General features: G+C 41.2%; 1 protein-coding gene across 1 annotated transcript; it reads left to right on the plus strand.

Moving 5' to 3' along the window:
• The first annotated feature begins 589 nt into the window (after positions 1 to 589).
• LOC107543741 (flavin-containing monooxygenase 1-like) lies at positions 590 to 9,450 on the plus strand. The gene is made up of 5 exons (XM_087828181.1): positions 590 to 700; positions 947 to 1,151; positions 2,390 to 2,539; positions 4,300 to 4,442; positions 9,100 to 9,450. Exons 1-5 carry the CDS (start codon positions 590 to 592, stop codon positions 9,448 to 9,450), a joined length of 960 nt encoding a protein of 319 aa, XP_087684307.1.
• Positions 9,451 to 21,742: the final 12,292 nt, after the last annotated feature.

Consider the following 21,742-nt stretch of genomic DNA (forward strand, 5'->3'; position numbering starts at 1 on the left):
TAGGGGGCTGGAAAGCAGGGGGAACAACCCCTACCTTCAATCAGCAGCCCTCTCTTCACACAACAGCCTCTGTACCACCTTGAGATGCCTCTAGAGCCTGACTGAAAATCCCTAAACCAGGTGGCCTTGAAGGGGCATTCCAGCTCTAACATGCCAAGAGTCTCCTAGGTCTTTCTAGAGACACCCTATCCCTCTTCCTACCCCACCATCCACACTCCACAAAAGGTTGGTTATCAGTGTCCCTCAAAACCTGTTCTAACAAAGCCTGTGCTTACTAGAAAGTGTACAAGGGGGATCCTTCGTGCCTGTTCTGGGCAGAGGGCGCCTAATGCAAAATTAGACGGGCAAACTGCAGAAATCCAGTAAGACACATGTGGACACAGTTCCCATTTCCCCAAAGATTATAGAGATTATAAACTACTGTGCTTCACTCAACACTCAGAGGGGCATGAATCTGGTCTCTCCCAGCCACCATAGCCTTAAGTCGTTTGTTAAACTAGAAATTGACAGCATTAACAGAATATTATTCATTATGCAATGCCCTCATAATCTAAGCACCACTTCTCCGTAATCCTTTCAACAACACCCCATGAAACCAAAGAAAACAGGGAATTGCCTATCATCCAGATACGACCTCCTGGCTCTCATCCACTTCTATATCCTCCCATATTTTGCTGTGACACTGTGTGAATCTGGACAGGTGAGTTCATCCCATTAGCATGTAATGAATGAAATTGTAATTCTGATCAGGAAATTCATAGTGGGGCCCAATGTTCATCTCTCAAGGGCAGGATACCAAATCTCGCTAGTGATAGGTGGCATGTATCGTCTGGATCGCCTTAATACTGGTCAGTGTGTGATTGTCTAAGAATTAGCATCCATTTCATGGGTGTGTCTTCACTTACACAAACACATCCACGCTCATGTGCATGCACTGTTTGTACAGGAACATGTTGAAGAAGGCAGAGCCAGCCTCTACAAGTCTGTGGTTTCCAACAGCTGCAAGGAAATGTCTTGCTACTCAGATTTTCCATTCCCAGAAGATTATCCAAACTATGTGCCCAATTCTCAATTCTTGGAATATCTCGAAATGTATGCAAACCAGTTCAGTCTTCTGAAATGCATTCAATTCAAAGACACAACACCAATTAGTCCTTAGGAAGTACCTTTTAACATATTTCCTGTGCTCTCTCTGTAGTCTAGTCTTGGGCTTTGTAGATGAGAAAATGAACTGGCAAGACTGATGACATCTGGATGGATTCCTTTTCCCCTTGTACTTAACCTCGCCACAAGTGAATCTGAAGTTGGAGATAGGTACTTTGTGTAAAGACTCACATGCATTAATTTTTTTTTAATTTTTAATCTGTAATACTTATATCCCAGTATCCTAAGGGGTCTTAAATATATCAAACCATATTTTCACCTTGGGCCAATTGCCTGCACATAAGGAAATTGAGAACTATCAGCACCTAGGTACTCTCTTCTTGACTATCCTTTGATCAGACTGGGCATGTGCAATGACCCATACACAAAAGAACCTCACCATTTGAGGCAAAACTTTTCTCAATACCCTTGGGAATAGAAAAATCTTTTAATATTATTCTTCTCACTGCCTCAGCCACCTCCCTTCCCATTTCGGAGAACAGAGAGGAAGGAAGGTAAGATGTGAGTAAATGAATATATTCTCTTCCTCTTCTTTTCTCCTTTTCATTCCTCTCCAAAAGACAAATGAAAATCCATGTGTTTCCTTTCTCCTGTTTCCCTCCCTGTTGGAGATGGGTATGTTGAGGAATTTAAAAGAAAATACACAGAGAAAGCAACAGGAATGGAAAGATTGGTGAAAACAAGTAGCAAATATGTTTACATTCACAACCTTAAATGTACTCCTGATCAAAACAAACTCGAAGAGGTATCTCTGCCTCCATGTTCACTGCAGCATTATTTACAACCACCAAGACATGGAAACAACCTAAGAGTCCACTGATGGATAAATGGACAAAGAGAATGTGATACACACACACACACACACACACACACACACACACACACGATGGAATGTTGTTCATCCATAAAAAAGAGAAAGAAGGAAATCCTGCCATTTGCAACAACATAGATACACCTTAAGGGTATTATGCTAAGTGAAATAAATCAGAGAAAAACAAATAATATATGATCTTACTTAAATATGGAATCTAAAATTTTGAACTCATAGAAAGAGAGAATGGATTGGTAGTTTCCAGAGGTAGCCCAATTCAATTTACAGGGTTATGTTTATTAATTATGTTTAGTCTGTGCTCTAGAAAGTTTGAAATATCAACTGGCACATCAGCCTTTACTGGAACTGTGACAACTATTCATCACGACATCTGATTCTTTTTTCAGACTTAAGTGTGCAGGGTAACTAAACGCCCAGATTTAACTGTCACTGGCCAATGGGTCACCCTGCATGAAGGGAAGCAAGAATCCGCCGTCTTTGATGCTGTCATGGTCTGCACCAGTTTCCTCACTAACCCACAGTTGCCACTGTACTGCTTTCCAGGTGCATTTTCTGCAGCTGACCTTAATTTGTCTCATGGAGCGATCTTGATACTTGATTGGCCTGGGAATGAATGCCTATAGTTCCTCCATTAAGTAGCTAAAGTTGCAAGTAACAGGCTTTTTGCTAAACTGCACTTCCTGGCCAGTTTTTGACTTTCATATGTCCCAAACAACCTATGAACACCAAAAAGTCAAATGAACCACTAACAAGCAGTTTTATGCTCCACTGAGGTTCAGTGTCCCTCCATAAGACATGGGCTGCCTAGACAAGATGGTAGCCTAAGCACACTGCCAGAGTTGAGCTTAGAGGCCACCAAAGTCAGCAAATAAAGGAAAAAGCAATCTGATATTTTTTTTTATTCTATGAGTCATAGCAATTAACTAGATCAGAGGTTTATGGCACTGGGTCACTCATCAAGAGGGAGATGAGTCTTGGAGGCAAGTGAAGACAGTATTGGGTTGCAATTTCTTTTTCTGTCTTTTGCAACCAAGATTCATGTTCATCTCCATCAAATATCAATGGGGTAATAACTCAGAGGGCACAGAAAATGCCACGGTTTGGTTTATTTCATCTGCAGTAAAGTATTCAAAAAGTTAAAACTTTAGGAAAATTTTCTCTAAATATGACCTGTAGTGATCCCAAGGCTCATCTTCCAGTAAGTTCACATATTTCCACTGGTTCCCGGTCTGCCCCAAGAGGTTAGTCAAATCAGGTCAAGTTAAGATAAAGCATATCCTGAAAACTGCCTAGAGCAGAATCACGAAAGGAAAGCACCAAGTTAAGTCTTCCCAATGCAGGAAACCCCTCCATTATCCCTGAGGGAGGCTCACTAGCCTCTGCTTGAACACATTCAACAGTGAACTCTCACCACCCCACACGACAACTTAATTCTTCATCAGTTGTTGCCTGAAGAAAAAATTCCTGAGCACTCCAAGAACAGAGAAAGTTCCATCGCATTGAGAGTACACTGCACTTATTTAGCACCTACAGTATACTGCACAAGATGCTAAGAATATATATATGAATAAGACATAATGTAGCCTGTATGGAAGGAGTATATTTTTTTAGGAGTCCGGCAGAGAAATGACAATCTACGTATAACCTGGAGTGATACCAATACTCATTTTACAACAAACTCATATACCTCCAATGATCCTAGATCTGCCCCCCACATGTCACTCAAGTCAGATGAGATTAAGAGAAAGCATACTCTGAAAGCAACTGAGTCAATATACTCAGTTTGACCAGGATGAGCTTGGGGCCCAGGAGATATAGATTCTAGGCTATACAATTAACAAGCTAAATGATCTTGGGCCTTGGACTTAAGCTTTCTAACCTTTTGTCTTCTCCCCCATAAGTTGAAGGTTCTTGCTCCTTGTTTGTGAAAGCTCCATATAAATCAAATATCAGTATATAGGATGTTAGTCTCCCACTGATTTCTGTTGACCTTTAAATGGTTATGATGCCTTATACTTTTCTTAATAAATCTTTATGCATGATATTTCAATTTAGCAGTTAACCATCCAGTAAATAAAACTAGAGACCTAGCTAGTGGAGTTAGTGCCTCCATTGAATAAATACTCACTAATTTCTGTAGTTTGTAAAGTCATGTATTCATATTTCAGCTTTTCTTAAAATTGAGTGTGTTGTTATAAACAACCTAAATCATGTGTCTAAAGGATGTCATTGATTGAACAATACTTATGTTTCACTCACTGACCCTGTAAAGTCTCTATCTGATGTCTTATTTTTTTCTATAGGTATAAACGTATTTAAAGGCCAATACTTTCATAGCCGACAGTATAAACATCCAGATGTATTTAAGGACAAGAGAGTTCTTGTGATTGGAGTGGGAAATTCTGGCATAGACATTGCTGTGGAGGTCAGCCACGTGGCAAAAAAGGTACCATTCTTTGTTTTGTTTTTAGTTTTAAATGGTTTTTTATTTCAATTATGGTTGCTTTTGAACCCATGAATAATTTTTTTATTTCTTTATTTTTCAATTAGAGTTGACATTCAATATTATATTACTTTCAGGTATACAGCACAGTTATTAGATTTTATATAACTTATGATGTGCTCCTTCCAATAAGTCTAATGCCCATCTGACATCATACATAGTTGTTACAATATTATTGACTATATTCCCTATGCTGTACTTTACATCCCTGTGACTATTTTTATAACTGCCAGGAAGGTACCATTCTCAATGTTATTTAATGAAGAGCTTTATCTTAAGACATAGGCCTCAGGCAAACAGTGCTGGACATCATAATAAATGATTAAAGGAATAAAAATGCTTAAAACACACATACAACATGAATTTTTTAAAGTATTTTTTCTTAAATGTTTATAAATTTTACTGCAAATTCCAGGTGGCATCTTTCCTTCAAAACCCACTCCTCAGACTTCCTATTTTTGTTGTTTTCCCAGTCATCTCATGAGAGTTCCCAGAAGCATCTGTTTCTTACTGAAGTCCACAGGCCAGACAATCCCGGCATTCTCCTTGCAAAGATCTCCCATTTGCTTCCTCTTTTTTCTAGTAATTGTCATCAACACCATCAGACCCATACCACCTCACACAACAGTTGCTGTATTGTCCTCCTAATAATAATGGTAGAAATAGTTAATATTTATTGGGGCTTACTCTGTGCCAAGCACTTCACTAAGTGCTTCACCAACCAATCACTAAAGCCAGCCACTGAAGTAGATACTGTCAGTACCCTGACTACAGATGAAGAAACTGAGGCTTAGAGAGGTTAAAAAACCTGCCTAAGATCATACCCCTAGCAGGTGGTAGAGCCAGTCTTCAAATCCAAGTATCTTTAATTCAAAGCCCCTGTCCCTAATTCTACCCTGCACCCCACCCGTCTACCCTCCCACATGACAACATCCAGATGTTCAACCACCAACAAACAAATCCTCTGAAAAGCCTGCTCTTGTTATGACACTATGTTTAAAAAACAAAACAAAACAACTTCTAATAACTCCTCTATCTAGAATAATAGTAAAAAATTGTAGATGTATTAGCTCTGCATTATAGGGTTCTCCATAATCTGGTCCAAATCTGCCATTTTAATTTTATACATACCACCCTCACACTACTTTCCTGCATAATCATCAACTATAGCCTGACAAGTATATTCTGAGCCCTTTCCAACCCCATGCCTCTGTTTCCCCCTTTGCTCACACCACAAACCCCTTTTGCAGTACCCTTTTCTTTTTCATTACCATTTACATGGACTATTTCATTACCATTTACATGCTATCTCAACCCAACACAAAGGGATCTCTCCCTAGTAAGAACTGATGTAATATTTGTAATGTACACTCCTCAGCTGATATGTTTTAACTCTTACTGTTGCTAATTATGTTTACAGTATACATTTTCTTTCCAACTATGCTATAAATGGCTCCAAAGAGCCATTTGGCCAACAAATACATATTAGTTGTTGGTTTCTGATGTAACTGGGGATACACTGAAGAACGCAACAAAAAAAAGTTCCCATTATCATGGAGCACATAGTTGTGGGGAGAACAGATGCCAGTAAATAAGGATAAATATAACTAGATCAGTGATTGCGAGAGTGAAAATAGCCATAAAGAAAAAGAATTGGGAGTGTTTAACTTTGATATTCCCTTCTGGAACTTTCAAAAAAAGGACTTGATGACTGATTTGTTGATTGACTGACTGATTTGGAAAGACTTAGCAATCTGGTGAAGTCATTCTGAAGAAAGAGAAAGGAGGCCCTAAAACGAAAATTAGTGTAATATCATCCACTATGACCACCACATGTGGGAAACAGATTATTATGTCTATACTTCTAATCATTTGGAAATTTCTTCAGTCAGAAAACATGCGTTGGCACACATCTTATCACTTCTGTATCAACCAAGAAACTCCTCTCTGTTTAGAACAAAATTCATATCTACCAACATGTCCTATCTGATTCTGCATCATGACAAAGAGGCAGGTTCAGTGCAACTATGTCCCATGTCAGAATCACTGATTTGCTCACAATTCTTGCCCCACGTTTTCTGTATTGCATATACTGCTCCATTATAAAGCCAAACAGCATATATAACAAAAACACTGACACTGCAGCTCTGGTCGCCACACCCCAGTTTGTTGGGGAGCGGGGGTGAGCCATCTGTTAAATAAGTTGTTTTGTATCTGCAAAGTAACAGATTGGTAGACTAAATTTTCTGAGTTTTAAACAGTTATATAGACAACTTCCTATTGTATAGGTACAAAAAAAAGGCCTGTTAGCTTAGTGAACTCAGTCAGCTGATAAACCCAGTCAACCTATAAATAAAAATAAAAAGTCCACCAAAACTAACTGTATTACTGAATTTTACTGTCAGTTCAAACAATGGTTTCTGTTGAAATCTTTTCTAGACACCTTTCAATTGCTGCCACCCCGTTCTTATTTCTATGTTATTATGTCTTAAGGCATTTTAATACTCTAGATACTCAAACCATTATCTCAAAACAATTACTTTAAAATAGAAGCTGGGTGGGTGGGGTGGATGTGGGGTGGAGGGGATCAATGGGGGGAAAGGAGGGACATCTGTAATACTTTCAACAATAAAGGTAAATTTTAAAATAATAATAAAATGACAGTAGAGAAGGTAAAAAAACAAAACAAAAAAACACACCACCAAATCCAAAAATAAATAAAATAGGAGCTGGGGGAGACAAACTATCTTGTCTGGGATGTATTTTTAGGGTAGCAGACTTTTTGATGTCATTCAATTTGTAAAACTTGTTGAATCTCTGGCACAGCAGCCCTGTTCACTGTGTCAGACTGAGTGACCTCTCTGATTGCTTCCAAGTGTTCCTTAGCACCACTGGAGGGGCATGGGTGATCAGCTGAGTCTGTGACTCAGGGCTCCCATGGGACATGGTGTTCATGACTCGACTACAGAACATGCTCAGAAATTCTCTCCCAACTCCAATTGTGACTTGGTCGATGGCAAAAAAGATAAATAGCTGGTTCAATCATGCAAATGATGGCTTAGCACCAGAAGGCAGGTAAATATGATGTATCTGCAGAGGGCTATTAGGAAGAAGGAGCCTCCATCCTTCTCATGGCATATCTGAACCAGGCAATAACATGACAACATGACTGAATATGAAGGAAAATTCCATACAAACTTCCTGGATCATAGTAGCTAACCCTTTTTGGGTTCTCAGTAAGTAAAATTATGATTTCACCTTGTCGTCAACCTTTAAAGTGAGTATTATAATCTCCCTCTTCAACTTCCTACCTCCAAGCCTCCCAGGGGTTTTGACTTGTTTCATCAGAGGTTTTTCTACCATAAGCTTTATCTAGCCTGGGTGGCAGCCCATGGGACTATAAAGCATCTCATTTAATCCTGTAAACTCCAGAAAATGTGAGAGGAGACTGAGGAATTATCATTCTTTAATTTCCAATGTTCTTAATATGTACTATCTCCTGTGCTCTCCATCCCACGCAACGAACTACGTAAGGCTGGCAAGTGTTCAAATCCCTGTTTGACAGATAAGTAAAAGAAAGCACAGAGGGACCAGATGACATTCCCAAGCTCTGTCAAGTATAAACAATGCCCTTTGCATTTTTTTAAATAGCCATATAATCTCTGGGAACATTTTATTTTAATTTCAAAATCACCACAATCAGCTGTTGGATCTCTTTCTTTCTTTTTAATTTATTTTATTTTATTTTTTGCATCACCATTTATCCCCTCTATGCCCTCTTCCACCTCCCCCCATTCCTCTCACCCAAATCATCACACTGCTGTCCCTGCCCATGAGTTCTCTCTTTTTTGCTCAGTCGCTCCACCAGCCACCACCACACCACGGCTACCACCACCAGAGCTGCCTGCCTGATTTCCCTCAGTCTGTCTCTATTTTGCTCGGTGGTTCGGTTTGTTCATTATTATGATGCTGTCTCTTGCTGCGGATTCACCATAAGCCAAAAATGGCTCAGCCCACTGAAAACCACAGTGTCTGTTTAGTGATTCCAGAGGCATAGCCAGAAAAGGAGACTTCTACCCTTGTTCCTCGGACGCGCACGCACGGTCTCCTTGTACAGCTGCTCCTCGGACACAGCCTCCGGCCGCGGCCACGATGGAGTCACCGATCCTCCCGCCGCCCCGCAGCCCCGCAGCCTTCAGCTGTCTCCCACATGACAGCGACAGCCGAATGCTGAAATTCAGCAAGCTCTGCCCTCTTTCCCCTCAGGCTTCCCAACCCTAGTAAATGTAAGTCATTCTCCTGTCCTTCTGGGTCACTTGCGAACCCCCACGTGGTCACTTGTCCCACGACTGGCTCCTCTCAAGATGGTGGCGGGTGGGAGGACCTCGCCCTGGCCCTCGCCCCCTCCAGAGCCACGTCAAATACATGCGTGGGGCGGGGGCAGTGGCTCCTGAGAGACACCCGAGCGCTGAGTGAGCAGCTCTGACAACAAACAAAAGGAAGAGACCGAACAGAGCAGGCTGGGCAGCGGGAGCCCTTCGGAGGCTGCAGGCCTCGCCACCTGGAGGGACAGGCGGCGCCATTGCGCCCCCTTCACCAGGACAGGGCCGGCGGGAGCTCCACTGGGGACTTCACCTACCTGCGGAACCTCACAGCACGGCCCGGCTACGTCACCTGGAGCCTTTGGCCTTCGAACAAAGGCAACGGCGCGAAGAGCAGGGCACCGCGGCAGCCACCAGGCGCCACGCCGCCCCGCAGGCTGTTCCGGCCCGCAGTGCGCATGCTCGGCGCCCAGAGGCGCCGCCCGCGCTGCGCCCGGAGCTGCGTCGAGGGCGGCTCCCCACCCTCCAGCCTCGGAGCCGCAAACCTGAGGCAACCTCTGGGCCGGGGGCACCGTTCTTACTTCCTCCCCGCCGCCGAAGGGCGGCCAGGGGCTCATTTGGGCCTTTGACCTACCTCCAAGAGCACCTGAGCATGTTCCCAGCTACATCTCCTGGATTTGCCTCCAGCAATAGGGCGTCGCCGTGTGACCCGGAGGCTGGTGCTCCAGGTGCAACAGGAGCCTGCCCAGCTTCAACCTGCTTCCCAAAACTACCCGGCGCATCAAGCCCACACAGAGGTCTCTTCTTTTACGTGGGACCACTTTGTGAACAACAAACCAGCTGTATACGAAGGCCGGGGCGCTTTGGGAGATCTCTGCTGGAATTCTCCAGGTTGGATGGGCTGGTGAGGGCCATGGTTTAAGTCCCCCTCCACCTCCATAGGGTGGCCAGGGCTCTGTCCAGGTGCTCTGGCCTGGCTGCAAAGTCTCTGTAAGGTGTTCCTGGACACATCATCCAAGCCCATTTTGAATGGAACAAAGGGAGCTAACAGGATCAACAGAGCAGCACCAAATGCACCTGGCCTCCCCATCTGGAGCTGCTCTGGCATAGTGGGCCAGCATCTCCTTGGCACCCACTCTGGCCCCTACCAGCCTGCCAAAAACACACCTCACACACAGCCCGCACAGAGGCCGCTTCCATATAAAACCACTTTTCCAAGATTGGAAGAGACAGATATTTTGTTTAATTCATATAAACAAGCATAGAAAGTCAAACAAAATGAAAAGATACAAGAATATCTTTCAAATGAAGGAACAAGAAAAGTCCCCAAATAAAAACCATAAGGAAGGAAGATAAATAACTTGCCTGATTAAAAAAACTCAAAGAAACTGTCATAAGGATGCTCACCAAACTTAAGAGTAAAATAGAGGAATTTAGGGAGAATTTCAACAAAGAATTAGAATGTATAACAAAGAATCAAGCCAACTTGAAGTATACAATAACTAAAATGAAAAACACATTAGAAAGAATCAACAGCACATTAGCTAACACAAAATTACAGATAGCAACCTGGAACACAGACTAGTGGAAATCAACCAATCAGAACAGCAGAAAGGAGAATGAATTTTTTAAAACAAGGGTAGTTTAGGGACCTCTGGGATAATATCAAGTGCTCAGAAGAGTTCAACCAATGGCAAAGTTCAAGCAAACCAGATGTGAGGTTCTGTCATATCAAGTAAGTAGTGAAATGACCAGAGACTGATCTTTTCAGCTGGGGGCAGGATCACCAGGAACATACCACCAGGCCCCTTAGGCTGCGAGCATATTTGCCACAAGAGCCAACGAGTAGCTGGGTACTAGGAATAAAAGCTGAGCAGTGGGAAAGCATCTTTACCCACTAAGCAAGCGCATAAACCTAAAGTGAAGTTGCATTTTTATTTTACAGGTGCGAATAACTTACCACCTCGAAGTGTCATGATGGAAGAAGTTAATGTGAGGAAAGAGAACAGACCCAGCGGGTAAGTTAACAACTTATGCATCCTTTTGGAATTGGAACTGGCAAAAACCAAAGCAAAGGGAGGTGAGGGTCACACTAGAGAGAAAAAAAACACCTGAGACTTAGAGGAAAAAACCAGGATAGCCTGTTCAAGGAGAGGGGAAGAAAGGGGAAATTGAGCTGTTTTAATGTCCCAAAATCATCACTTCAGACCATGGTCATTCTGCACCACATGGAGTTTGGATTCTAAACTGAATATCATTAACCCTCCTCTACCAGATACATTATTCCATATCTTCTCCATAACCACAGGCAAACAGTTATGTTTATCCACTCTGACACTAGAAGGGTCTGCTCATATATTCATTCAACAAATCTGTATTCAGCTGTCTTATTTTATTCAGATCCAATCCAGAGCAAGAGTTGGCAAACTATGTGGCCTGATAGCCAAATCTACCAACCACCTATAATTTTCTTTTACATTTTTAAATGGCTGGGGGGAAATGGAAAAGGCAAATATTTTGTGATATGTGAAAATTATATGAAATCCACTGGCCATAAAGTTTTATTAGAACATAGCCTCACTCATTAATTTACTTACTGCTTATGACTGCTTTTGAGTTATAACAGCAGAGTTGAGTTGAAATACAGACCACAATATGGCCCACGAAGCCTCAAGTACTGACCCTCCAGCTTTTTGCAGAATGAGTTTGTTGAAGCCTTCCCTAGAGGAGAGGTTTCTACTTTTCTACTCTTTGTCTATCATTCAAGGGCAAGGATAATGGAGGGGAAGTGGAGGTAAAGAAGGGAGTCTTGCCCTCCCCCCCTCCCCGCTCCTAATCCAACCCAAACATCTCTGATTTTATCTCTTTTACTGTTTAGGGCTTTGATGTAAATTTTCACTTAAAAAGGAGGAGGGGGGTCACTAAGGACAAAAAAAGTTCTAAAATCAGTGCGCTTAAGAAACTTAACCACTTCTCTCATTCATATGTACTTCCAAAATTCAAGTGTTGATCTATCTTTATGGTACATCCTGAACCTGGAATATGATTTGATCTCCATTACATAATTCTAGTATGACATAAACCATTAATTAAATCTACACAGTGTAAAAGCTTCTTTTCACATAGGTCAGTGAATGATTTTAGGGACTGATACCAGCATTACAAGGAATTCCATCCTGTTGATTGTTGTTGCTTTTTATATTATACAAATTTAGCAATAATTGAGTTTTAGAAAGATTTAGGAATAGTAAAATTATGTAAAATGTTTTTCTAGCAACTGCTAATCATTTATCAAAAGAACTAAAGTAGTATTAGAGGCATTGTAAGCGCTTGGAGCACCACATGTTTATAGTATCTTTCCAAGGAAACCCTCATGAGACCATTAGACAGCTATGGACATGGAGGAAAGAATCCAGAAACCATTCCAGATTTTGCAGCTTCATTGTTAACTTTTGGCACTTTTACTTGTTTACTTATTTTATCTAGCAAAAGAGGAAACATATTAAACACTCTGTCTTTTTCATACATCCTTTAAATCAGGGCTTCTGAGACATTTCATCTCTAAGAGTAATTTGACATTTTCAGAAATTCTTTTTAGTGTACACAACTAGTACCCTTTGCTGGGCCAGTTTTACATAAAGATGTCCATCTTTTTACATTTCGATGCTCTGGATCTTTCAACGTTTCCCACTGGGGGGGTTGTGGGGGACGCTTAGAGAACTGAGCCCAGTGACAAAGGTCTGATACCTAATAGCTGTATGAGCCTGAGCAAGTCATTTACTTTTCCTAAGCTTCAGTTTTCCTTGCTATAGCCTAGGAGCTACAATACATCCTACGTGATAAGGGTGTTATAAGGATTAAATGGTGTGATCTACAAAAAATGCTTTACCTAAGTCCTGGTAAGTGTTACTGATAGCTATCATTTTTGTGTCAACCTAAGCGGGATGCATGTTTTATTGCTTGCTTTATTTTTTCTGAGCCATAGACCTAGCTCCTCATTGGACATTTCCAACAGTATATGTCATGGGCTTCTCAAATGCTTTATGTACAAAATTAATCTCATTATTGTCCCCAACAGTCCCCCTATTCACCCCCAACATCATCCTCTTTACCCTATGTAGGAAAAAATGTCTCTCTCAATAAATAATTATACAGAATTGCACAATTTAAAAATAACTGGCACTCTGATCACTTTTAAGTCACCAAAAAAATTTCATTTTTATAACTAAAATGTCCCATCTTCCTCAATAGTCAAACTTGCAACTACATATAATGGTGTCACTTCTCCCTCCCCCAGCTGGCACCTGCTCGGGGCAGCACCAGTTAGGTCAGAAAAGACAAATACTGAATGATCTTACTTCTGTGTGCAATCTAAAAAACAAAAATGAATAAATGAAACAAACACAGACCCTAGATACAGAGATGCCTGCCAAAGGCGAGGGAAGGGGGTATTGGGACCAACAGTGATGATCACAAAGTAAATGTGGGCAATTTAGGGAAGAGAGTACAACATTTGCATTAATTTTTGAGATAAATCAGAATTAGAAGAAACTGGGCCAGGTGGAGGCTTTGCTTCCATGTGCTACTTCTCTCTCAGCCCTCACTAAAGCGCTCAGTTCAGTGCTCAGGGCTGTCCAGACTTGACTAATACTAATGCATTACTAGTTCTGCATGCAGGAAGTTTGAGAGAGCCCATTGGGAACACAGAAACATTAACAAATGGCTCCCCCTGCTGGCCCAGTTTTTAAGAAGCTTTAAAAAATACCCTTAGTGACTTTGTATACAACATTGACTGGTCCAGCTCACAGAGGGTGTTAGTTAATCCTATGTAAATAGGCGGAAATTCCCCACCCCCACCATCACCCCCCCACACACACAAACCCCATAGCTTTCTGAGGAGTCATTTACAAAATCTCCACTTCATTAAATGAGTTGTGTGGTTGTTTTTCAGCGAGGGGTACAAGGGTTCCAAATGGATGGATTGGACTAGATTAGTGACTTTTAACTCCCCTGCTACCTACTTCAGGGGACCAAAGATACATGAATGAGAGGGGGGAAAATTAAAGCATGTCTTCCCTGCAAACCCGCCCACACTCCAGCTTTTTTCTTTTTATTTTCCTTTTTCTCTTTCTTTCTTTTTTTTTTTTAATTTTAGAGGAGAGAGGGAGAGAAAGAGAAAAAAAAATCAATTTGTTGTTCCACTTATTTATGATTCACTGGTTGATTCTTGTATGTGCCCTGACCTTGGACCGAACCTGCAACCTTGGCATATCAGGACAACGCTCTGACTGAGCTACCTGGCCAGGGCCAGCTTTTTTTACCTGTTTTACATATTAGAGTATCCAGTTAATTTTATTAGGGAAAATGACACCCTGCTAAAAATTTGGAAGCCACTCATTCCTTCTCTTGATAGAAAAGGACTCTATGTATAAATGTTCAACTCCCTTATCTCACTAACTCTCGTCCCTGGTTCTGCATACAAACGGAGATGCCCAATGGATATAGCTAGATATTCAAGTCTGAGCTTCTGAGAGACAGTGGGTTCTCATAGAGAACACTGAATTTCTGCAATAAATTCAGCAGGAGTACATTATTTCTCATAATGTTGTTCTGTGTATTAACTGATGGCAGAAGTCACTAAAAGCAATTCTGGGAGGGATCAAAATAGGCCAGTACAAGCAAGCAGGTACCTGATGTTCTAAAAGGATTACATACCCTTTAGAAATCTTCCCTGAATGTTATTCCTTTCAAATGAGCTTTGAGCAAGAGTGCAGCTCCCTACAGATATGTGATCAATTAAGGGAGTGTCTGCACTTTGACAATCAATTCTGCCAATGTATATAGAAGCACTTGGACAACTGTGAGAGCCCAGACTTCTATACCATAGAGCTTGACTGCAATAACTTTAGCCTGAGAAATTCTCTGAGCTCATTGATAAATCATCCAACTGGTAAAACGAAGAAAAGAGAACCTCAATGAAGTGTCTCCATTTCATTTTAGCATGTACTTTGTGGTGAACCCCTCAAGATATTCTAACTGCAATATGTAATCCTGGGTGATTGAATGAACTGACCTGTTGAGATGAAATGTTGGAGGATACCTCCTGAAAATGAGTGTATAAGATAGGTGTGTTCCCTGCCCTCTTGGAGCTTACATTCCAGTGGAAAGGTGGAAATTGAACAAATCATCACAAAATAAATATGTAATTACAGATTGTTACAAATGCTTTGAAAGAACAGCCCCAGGAGAGAGAATGACAGAATGATCTGGTTTAAACTGAAGGGGTATGTTAAGGAAGCTCTCTCTCAGGAAGTAACATTTAAACTGCAATGTAAAGGATTGGTAATAACTCTCCCACTAAAGAGAGAAGGATTAAGGGTATTTCAGGCAGAAAAGACACCAGGTAGGAAGTTCCTGAGGCAAAAGAGAGTACAGTGCATCGCTGGGCACAGGTCCTGTGTGCTGGCAATTGGTGAGCAAGGAGATTGGTAGGGGAGAATTCGGAAGAATCAAAGCCAAACAAGACAACTAGATCAAGACCCTATAGGCCATGGGAAAGATGTGTGCTTTTACCTACGGTGAGTGCTATAAACAAAAAGTACTGCAAAGGAATTTTTTAATAGCCTTATTGAGGTATAATTGGCCTACCACAGAATTTATTGTAAGCCTACAGTTTAATGAGTTTTAATAAATTTACACACACAGCCTGGCCTGTGTGGCTCAGTGGTTGAGCATCGACCCATGAACCAAGAGGTCACCGGATGGATTCCAGGTCAGGGCACATGTCTGTGTTACAGACTCGATCCCCAGTAGGGGGTGTGCAGGAGGCAGGCAATCAATGACTCTCTCATCATTGATGTTTCTATCTCTTTCTCCCTCTTCCTTCCGCTCTCTGAAATCAATAAAGGTATATTTTAAAATAAAAATAAAAACATTTTAAAAAATTTACACAGTCATTGGAATTAGCCCTACATGTTAAAATTGGGTGCAGAATTTTTATCAACTTTTTAAGTAAATGGGCTGTTTCTATTTCTTCCTTTGTGGTTTCACAATTCCTATTGTTTGGCTTTTTTATTATTAATGATTACAGGGGCTCTTTTTGTTTTAAGGATGTTAACCCTTTGTTATATCTTTTATTTTGTTTATGGTAACTTTCATCATGAAAACACTTTTAATTTTACATAAGCTCTCTGTATATCTGGGAGGGGAAAGGGCACTTCTAGGTTTGGTGTCTTGCTCGTGTCTCCCTCTCCCAAAAATTACTAAGATAATCTTTGTGTTATTTTAACACATCATGGTATAGTTTATTAGCTTAATCCTCTAAGCAATTTGAAATTTAGTTTATAGCCTGCTGAGAGATGAGAATGAACTCTTTTCTTTTTCTCAACAGTAACCAATTTTCTCAGTAGTATCTATTAAATACTGCATCATCCCCTTTGATTTCAAATGCCAGCTTTAATATACTAAATTTCCATAAGTACCTAGGCAAGTATTAATGGGCTCTCTAGAACCGACCTAATACATTCATTTTACAGTAAGAGATTACAGGAATTCCTGATAATAAAATCATGGTACCAGCGTATTGGTGTGCTTACCTCCTTAGCAAGGGGTCATGCACCCACCTCAGAGAGATACGCTGTCAAGCCATATGGAAAAGCTGCTTTGAAAAGAGGGTGTAGGCTACATCACATTAGATTTTACTTCCAACTGAATTAAATATCTATTGACCCAGATATTCATGAGGCCACTGAAGTACAGCTTCTACTTTAGTTTCAGTAGCTCTGGGGACCGTATAAAGCGAAACAGCTACATTCAGAGTAGATTCCTGACCACAGAGGCAAAGACCAAGGAAATATCAGTAAAAGCTGCAAATAATTTTATGCTTAGAAATGCGATGTCGTCACTAGGCAATGAGTAAGACGACGGTGAATAATGGAGGGGCAGTGCCTCACTCTCTCTTGCTCGTCCTGTCAACGAGTTCCCTGTGAGGCCCGGCCCGGAATTTTTTTCAGGGGGACACTTACTGGCAAGCATTTCAGATTTAGCCACTAGTGAATTAAAGGTCTGTAATCTATGGGGAATAGAGAATTGACCTTTACAAAAAGGAATAGACCATACATTAAGTCCTGCCAGAGGGGACCATCCTAATGGGGTTGAAATGTGAGCAAATGCTACAAATTAGAAACCATCTTCCACAAGCCTTGAATATCCTAGAGGCAGGAGGTTTCCACCAGACACTCTATTTGGGGTCATGCTATGTGAGAATGTTCTCAGCCGGAAAAAAGCTTAGGGTTGATTTCCTTATTTGGTTTTCCTCTATTGTTATATTCCTAAGAAAGTAAGAGCAAGGATTTTGAATCGAGTCAGTTCTTCTGATATTCTTATTAAAACCAAAGCAGTTTACTAAACACCTTCTTCTCAAAATCTATAATATCAAAATAGCTACTATAAGTATCACACACGCCCTTTTTACAGATGAGAAAACTGAGGCTCAAAGAATTTAAGTAACATCAAACTAGTGTATGGCATGGCCATGATTTAAATCTAGATCCTGCAGCCTCATAAACATCTGGGTCAATAGATATTTAATTCCAGAGCTCATGTACTTACCCAGTATACCATACCAGCTCAAAGTCAAGAACAGATGGAAGGGCTGGGGTGATGGGTGTGAGATAAGGAGGTTATTTTCCTTGTCTAGCAAAGAAACTATGAGAAAAGAGATTTTATCTGAATTTCTCTAGATAGAAATGAGAGGAAGCAAGGTTTATTTTCCTAAACCCAGGAACCCAAATGATCCTACAGCTGTGGGGCTTAATTTAAGAAGTTGATGCTTAGTAATTTAGATGCCCTGTGGAATTTGTTGTTGCTGTTTGTCTTGTTGAACAAAGGGCAGACTCACTAAACCATCCTAAATTGACAATGTTTGGTCAAAATGCTCATCCTCCCACAATCAAATGTCTCAATTTAATTTCTAACTATAACTTTAAAATGTCATTTTTTAATGTTTATCATTACACAGACTACATTAAGCTCATTTTAAGCATGTTTTCTTAATGTTATTAAAGATAGGTGACATCTATAGTGTGGTGTGTCTGTTGGTTTTGTGATTAGATAAGCAGTATCTGTGAGCAGTAGGCCTCAACCAAATCTGATGAACAGACCAGGTCAGATTATATGGGTCAGAATAGGGGACAGAAGAAATACTCAGTGTATCTGATAAAAACAAACTAGAAGTCACATTAGGTGGAAAAATGAAGACTTTGCTGAGCAGAACAATTTTTAAAAGATAGCATGAAATCCAGGACTGTTAACTTTCAGATAAAAATGCTGAGAGAGTGGAGGAAATAAAGCAAAATGCCAAGGCATGTGAGCTCCCATAAAGTGGCTGGACCAGCTGCCCTGATTCCAGGTCAGATACCTGAGCTATCAAGGCTGTAGGTAAATCCCACTGTGCCAAGGTAAATTCCTCCACCACCAGGACAAAATAGCCCAAGCTTGTCCAAGAGGAAGAGGTTTGGATTCACACCCAGAAACTGAAACTACTTGCAAGTGTGTTCATTAGTACTTTGTTTTTCTAAACGAGCCAAGTATTTGATCCAGAATATCAAATCATACTCATCATTTGTTCTAACTGGAACTGTTTCTCATCTACAAAATGCTTTAGATGAAATGAGAACTTGAACCCATCTTGCTCAAAAAGTATAGGATCCCACAAGAATAGAATTCGAGGAAGAATTTGGCACAATAGCAGTTTCTGAGGGGAGAAAAAAAGTCCCCAAATTATTCACCATTAACTGAGAAGCACAAACAGGTAGATGAATGTAAGAACAGCATTTAAATCACAGGAGGTGACGAGCTAAGGGCACTCTGTTCTTCCCAGCCCACATTCAGAAAGTCATATTCTGTTCTAAGAAACATTCTAACTGACGCTGATACAATAGAATGTAACCAGCTGAGAGTGATCAGGCTGGTGAGGCTTCAGGACATTGTGTGTCATAAAGAACATCAGGAAGGTGGGTGGGAGGGTTAGGAAATATTGGTTTAGAGCTCTGTAAGACTGCTCTTCCCACACACTTACCATCAGAAATGGCCTAGGGCCCAGTGGGGCCTATGAACCAGGAGGTCGCAGTTCAATTCTTGGTCAGGGCACGTGCCCTGTTTCGGGCTTGATCCTCAGCAGGGGCATGCGGGAGGCAGCCAATCAATGACCCTCTCTCATCATTGATGTTTCTATCTCTCCCTCTCCCTTCCTCTCTCTGAAATCAATAAAAAACATATTTTAAAAAAGAATTTGAATGAGAAATGGCCTAGGAGTCCAAGCAAGAGAAAGAGGCTATAAATGAACAGATTACCCATCTTCTCCTAAGGGACCACCAGAACTAATGTCAGCATGTCACACTTCCCTGTTTACCTTAGTCACCCACCAAAGTCCAGACTTCCAGGTCACCCATCATCAGTGGACTCTTCTCCATGTAGGACACTGTACACACCTCACTGGCCCAACCTTCTATCGTTCATGAACCATCCAAACTTTTCTACCATGTCCTGTTGAACTCACAGATGTTGTCAGCAGAACCCCTCTACCCTCAAACTCTTCTGAGTGTTCCCGACTCTGCTTCTCCCAGCCACACCTGGGTCCTCAAGTGAATGGTATTTTGTCTACACCCAACAGGTCACAATGCCCGGAGATGATACAAGTATCCTTGTTCCTCATTCTCACGTGAAAATCAATTCCCCTCCCTGATCCCACAAAGATTCAACTCTTTAAAGAACATGCCCTTGAACTCTAGTGTCCACTACCTCTTCATTTTACATCATCCATCACCCTCCCATCGCTCGCCCTTATTCTTTGGGGATCTGAGGCTCCTGGTTTCCTGTGTTCCTCTTTAGCACAGCTGCTGTCATCAATCTTGGTGAATCTACAACCAAATATAATAGCCAACCAATGCCTTGGCCTCTCAGATCCTTGACCGCCCCATCGCCAAGGACCACTTCCTGTCTCTGAAATACTTGCTTCAGTCATTCCCTTCTCAGGTCACCACTTTCTAGCTCTTTCCCCTCATTCATTTTTCAGCTTTACCAGAAGTCCAACCCACTGACACCACGGCTTCACTGCCCAGCAGCAACCGTGTTTCTCTGCTTACCCAGTTTACACTCCGTGGCCCAGTGTGACCATCACTCCTTGCAAACACCCACACCTGTCTTGGCCCCTTTTTTATTTTTCTTAATAGGAGCTAAAACTTGGATCTGATGAAAAACAAATCTCCATCCACCTAGCACCTCCCCCCAGGCAGCTGAAATGGTTAGACTAACACACAATAGTGCTGACTGGGTTCAACTTTAAAATTATGGCCACAGGTCTCAACCACTTTCTTAGCACTTAGCACTGCTTAGCTCCTGGCTGGAGCCATTTGGCAGTTAAGGAAAATTTCTGAGTTATTTGAGTGACTCAGCTCAGGTGAGTAAGAGCGAAAGAGAAACAGAAAATAATTATGAAAATAGGGGCCAGAGACACACCCTAGGTGATAAGACTGTGTCTGGAAATAAGCCAGTGTCTTTCCAGAACATTAATTTCTCCTAAAACTTCTACAGAGCTCCCAGGTTCATCCAGTATTGTAACACAACATGCAACTTCGGCATGGTTCATTCTTATTCTCTGACTAAAGACCCTCTGAGTCCTCTGTTTTGCATGTGCTGTTTTTCATAAAAGGAAATGGGGTGAGAAATTCTGAAATAACTCCACCCAGATGGTTAAAGCAATACAGACTTGTACAGAATTAAACACACCTTAAAATAACCTGCTGGAACAAATAGCCAGAAGTAGGATTGCCGGGTCATATGGTATTTCTGTTCTTAATTTTTTGAGGAACCTCCATATTGCTTTCCACAGTGGCTGCACCATTTTGCATTCCTACCAATAATGCACAAGGATTCCAGTTTCTCTGTAGCCTCTCCAACACTTGTCTTTTGGATTTTTATTTTTTGTAGTGGATCACTTTATTTATTTATTTATATTGGTTTCAAAGAGAGGAGATGAGAGGGAGAGAGAGACAGAAACATCAATGATGAGAGAAAGTCACTGATCAGCTGCCTCCTGCATGCCCCCTACTGGGGATAGAGCCTGAAACCCAGGCATGCGCCCTGATCAGGAATCGAACAGGGACCTACTGGTTCATAGGTCAACACTCAGCCACTGAACAACACTGGCCAGGCTCTGTTGGATTTTTTTGTTTCTGTTTTTGTTTGATGATAGCCACCCTGAGAGGTGTGAGGTAATATTTCACTGTGGTTTTGATTTCCATTTCTGTGATTAGTGATGTTGAGCATCTTTTCATATGTCTGTTGGCCAAATCAGGATCTTGAAGAGATATTAGCACTCTTATGTTTACTGCAGCACCATTTACAATAACCACCCCTGGAAACAAATGTCCATCAACAGATGAATGAATTAAAATGTGATACATACATGCAATGGAATGTTATTCAGCCTTAAAAAGGAAGGAAATCCTGCAATATGCAACAACATGGGTTAGCCCTGATGCCATTATGCTAATATCACAGGAGTACAAATCCTACATGAATCCACTATATGAGGCAGCTAAAATAGTCAAACTCCTGGACGCAGAAAATAGAATTGTGGTTGCCAGGGGCTGAAGAAGGTGGGGGGAAATGGGGAGTTGCTAGTCAATGGGTATAAAATTTCAGTTATGCAAGATGAATAAATTCTAAAGATCTGCTGTACAACATTGTCCCTTAAGATAACAATATGTACTGTGCAGTAAAAATCTGTTAAGAGATCAGGTGTTAACTATTCTTACCATCACCAATATATTTCCATATATTTTTAAACTTGCTTGACATTGACATATTCTTTGTATGACATAGTGGTCAAGGTTATAATCTATGGACCTTGGGCAAGTT

Source organism: Miniopterus natalensis, chromosome 19 (assembly GCF_054644295.1).
Source record: "Miniopterus natalensis isolate mMinNat1 chromosome 19, mMinNat1.hap1, whole genome shotgun sequence".
Taxonomy (NCBI): domain Eukaryota; kingdom Metazoa; phylum Chordata; class Mammalia; order Chiroptera; family Miniopteridae; genus Miniopterus; species Miniopterus natalensis.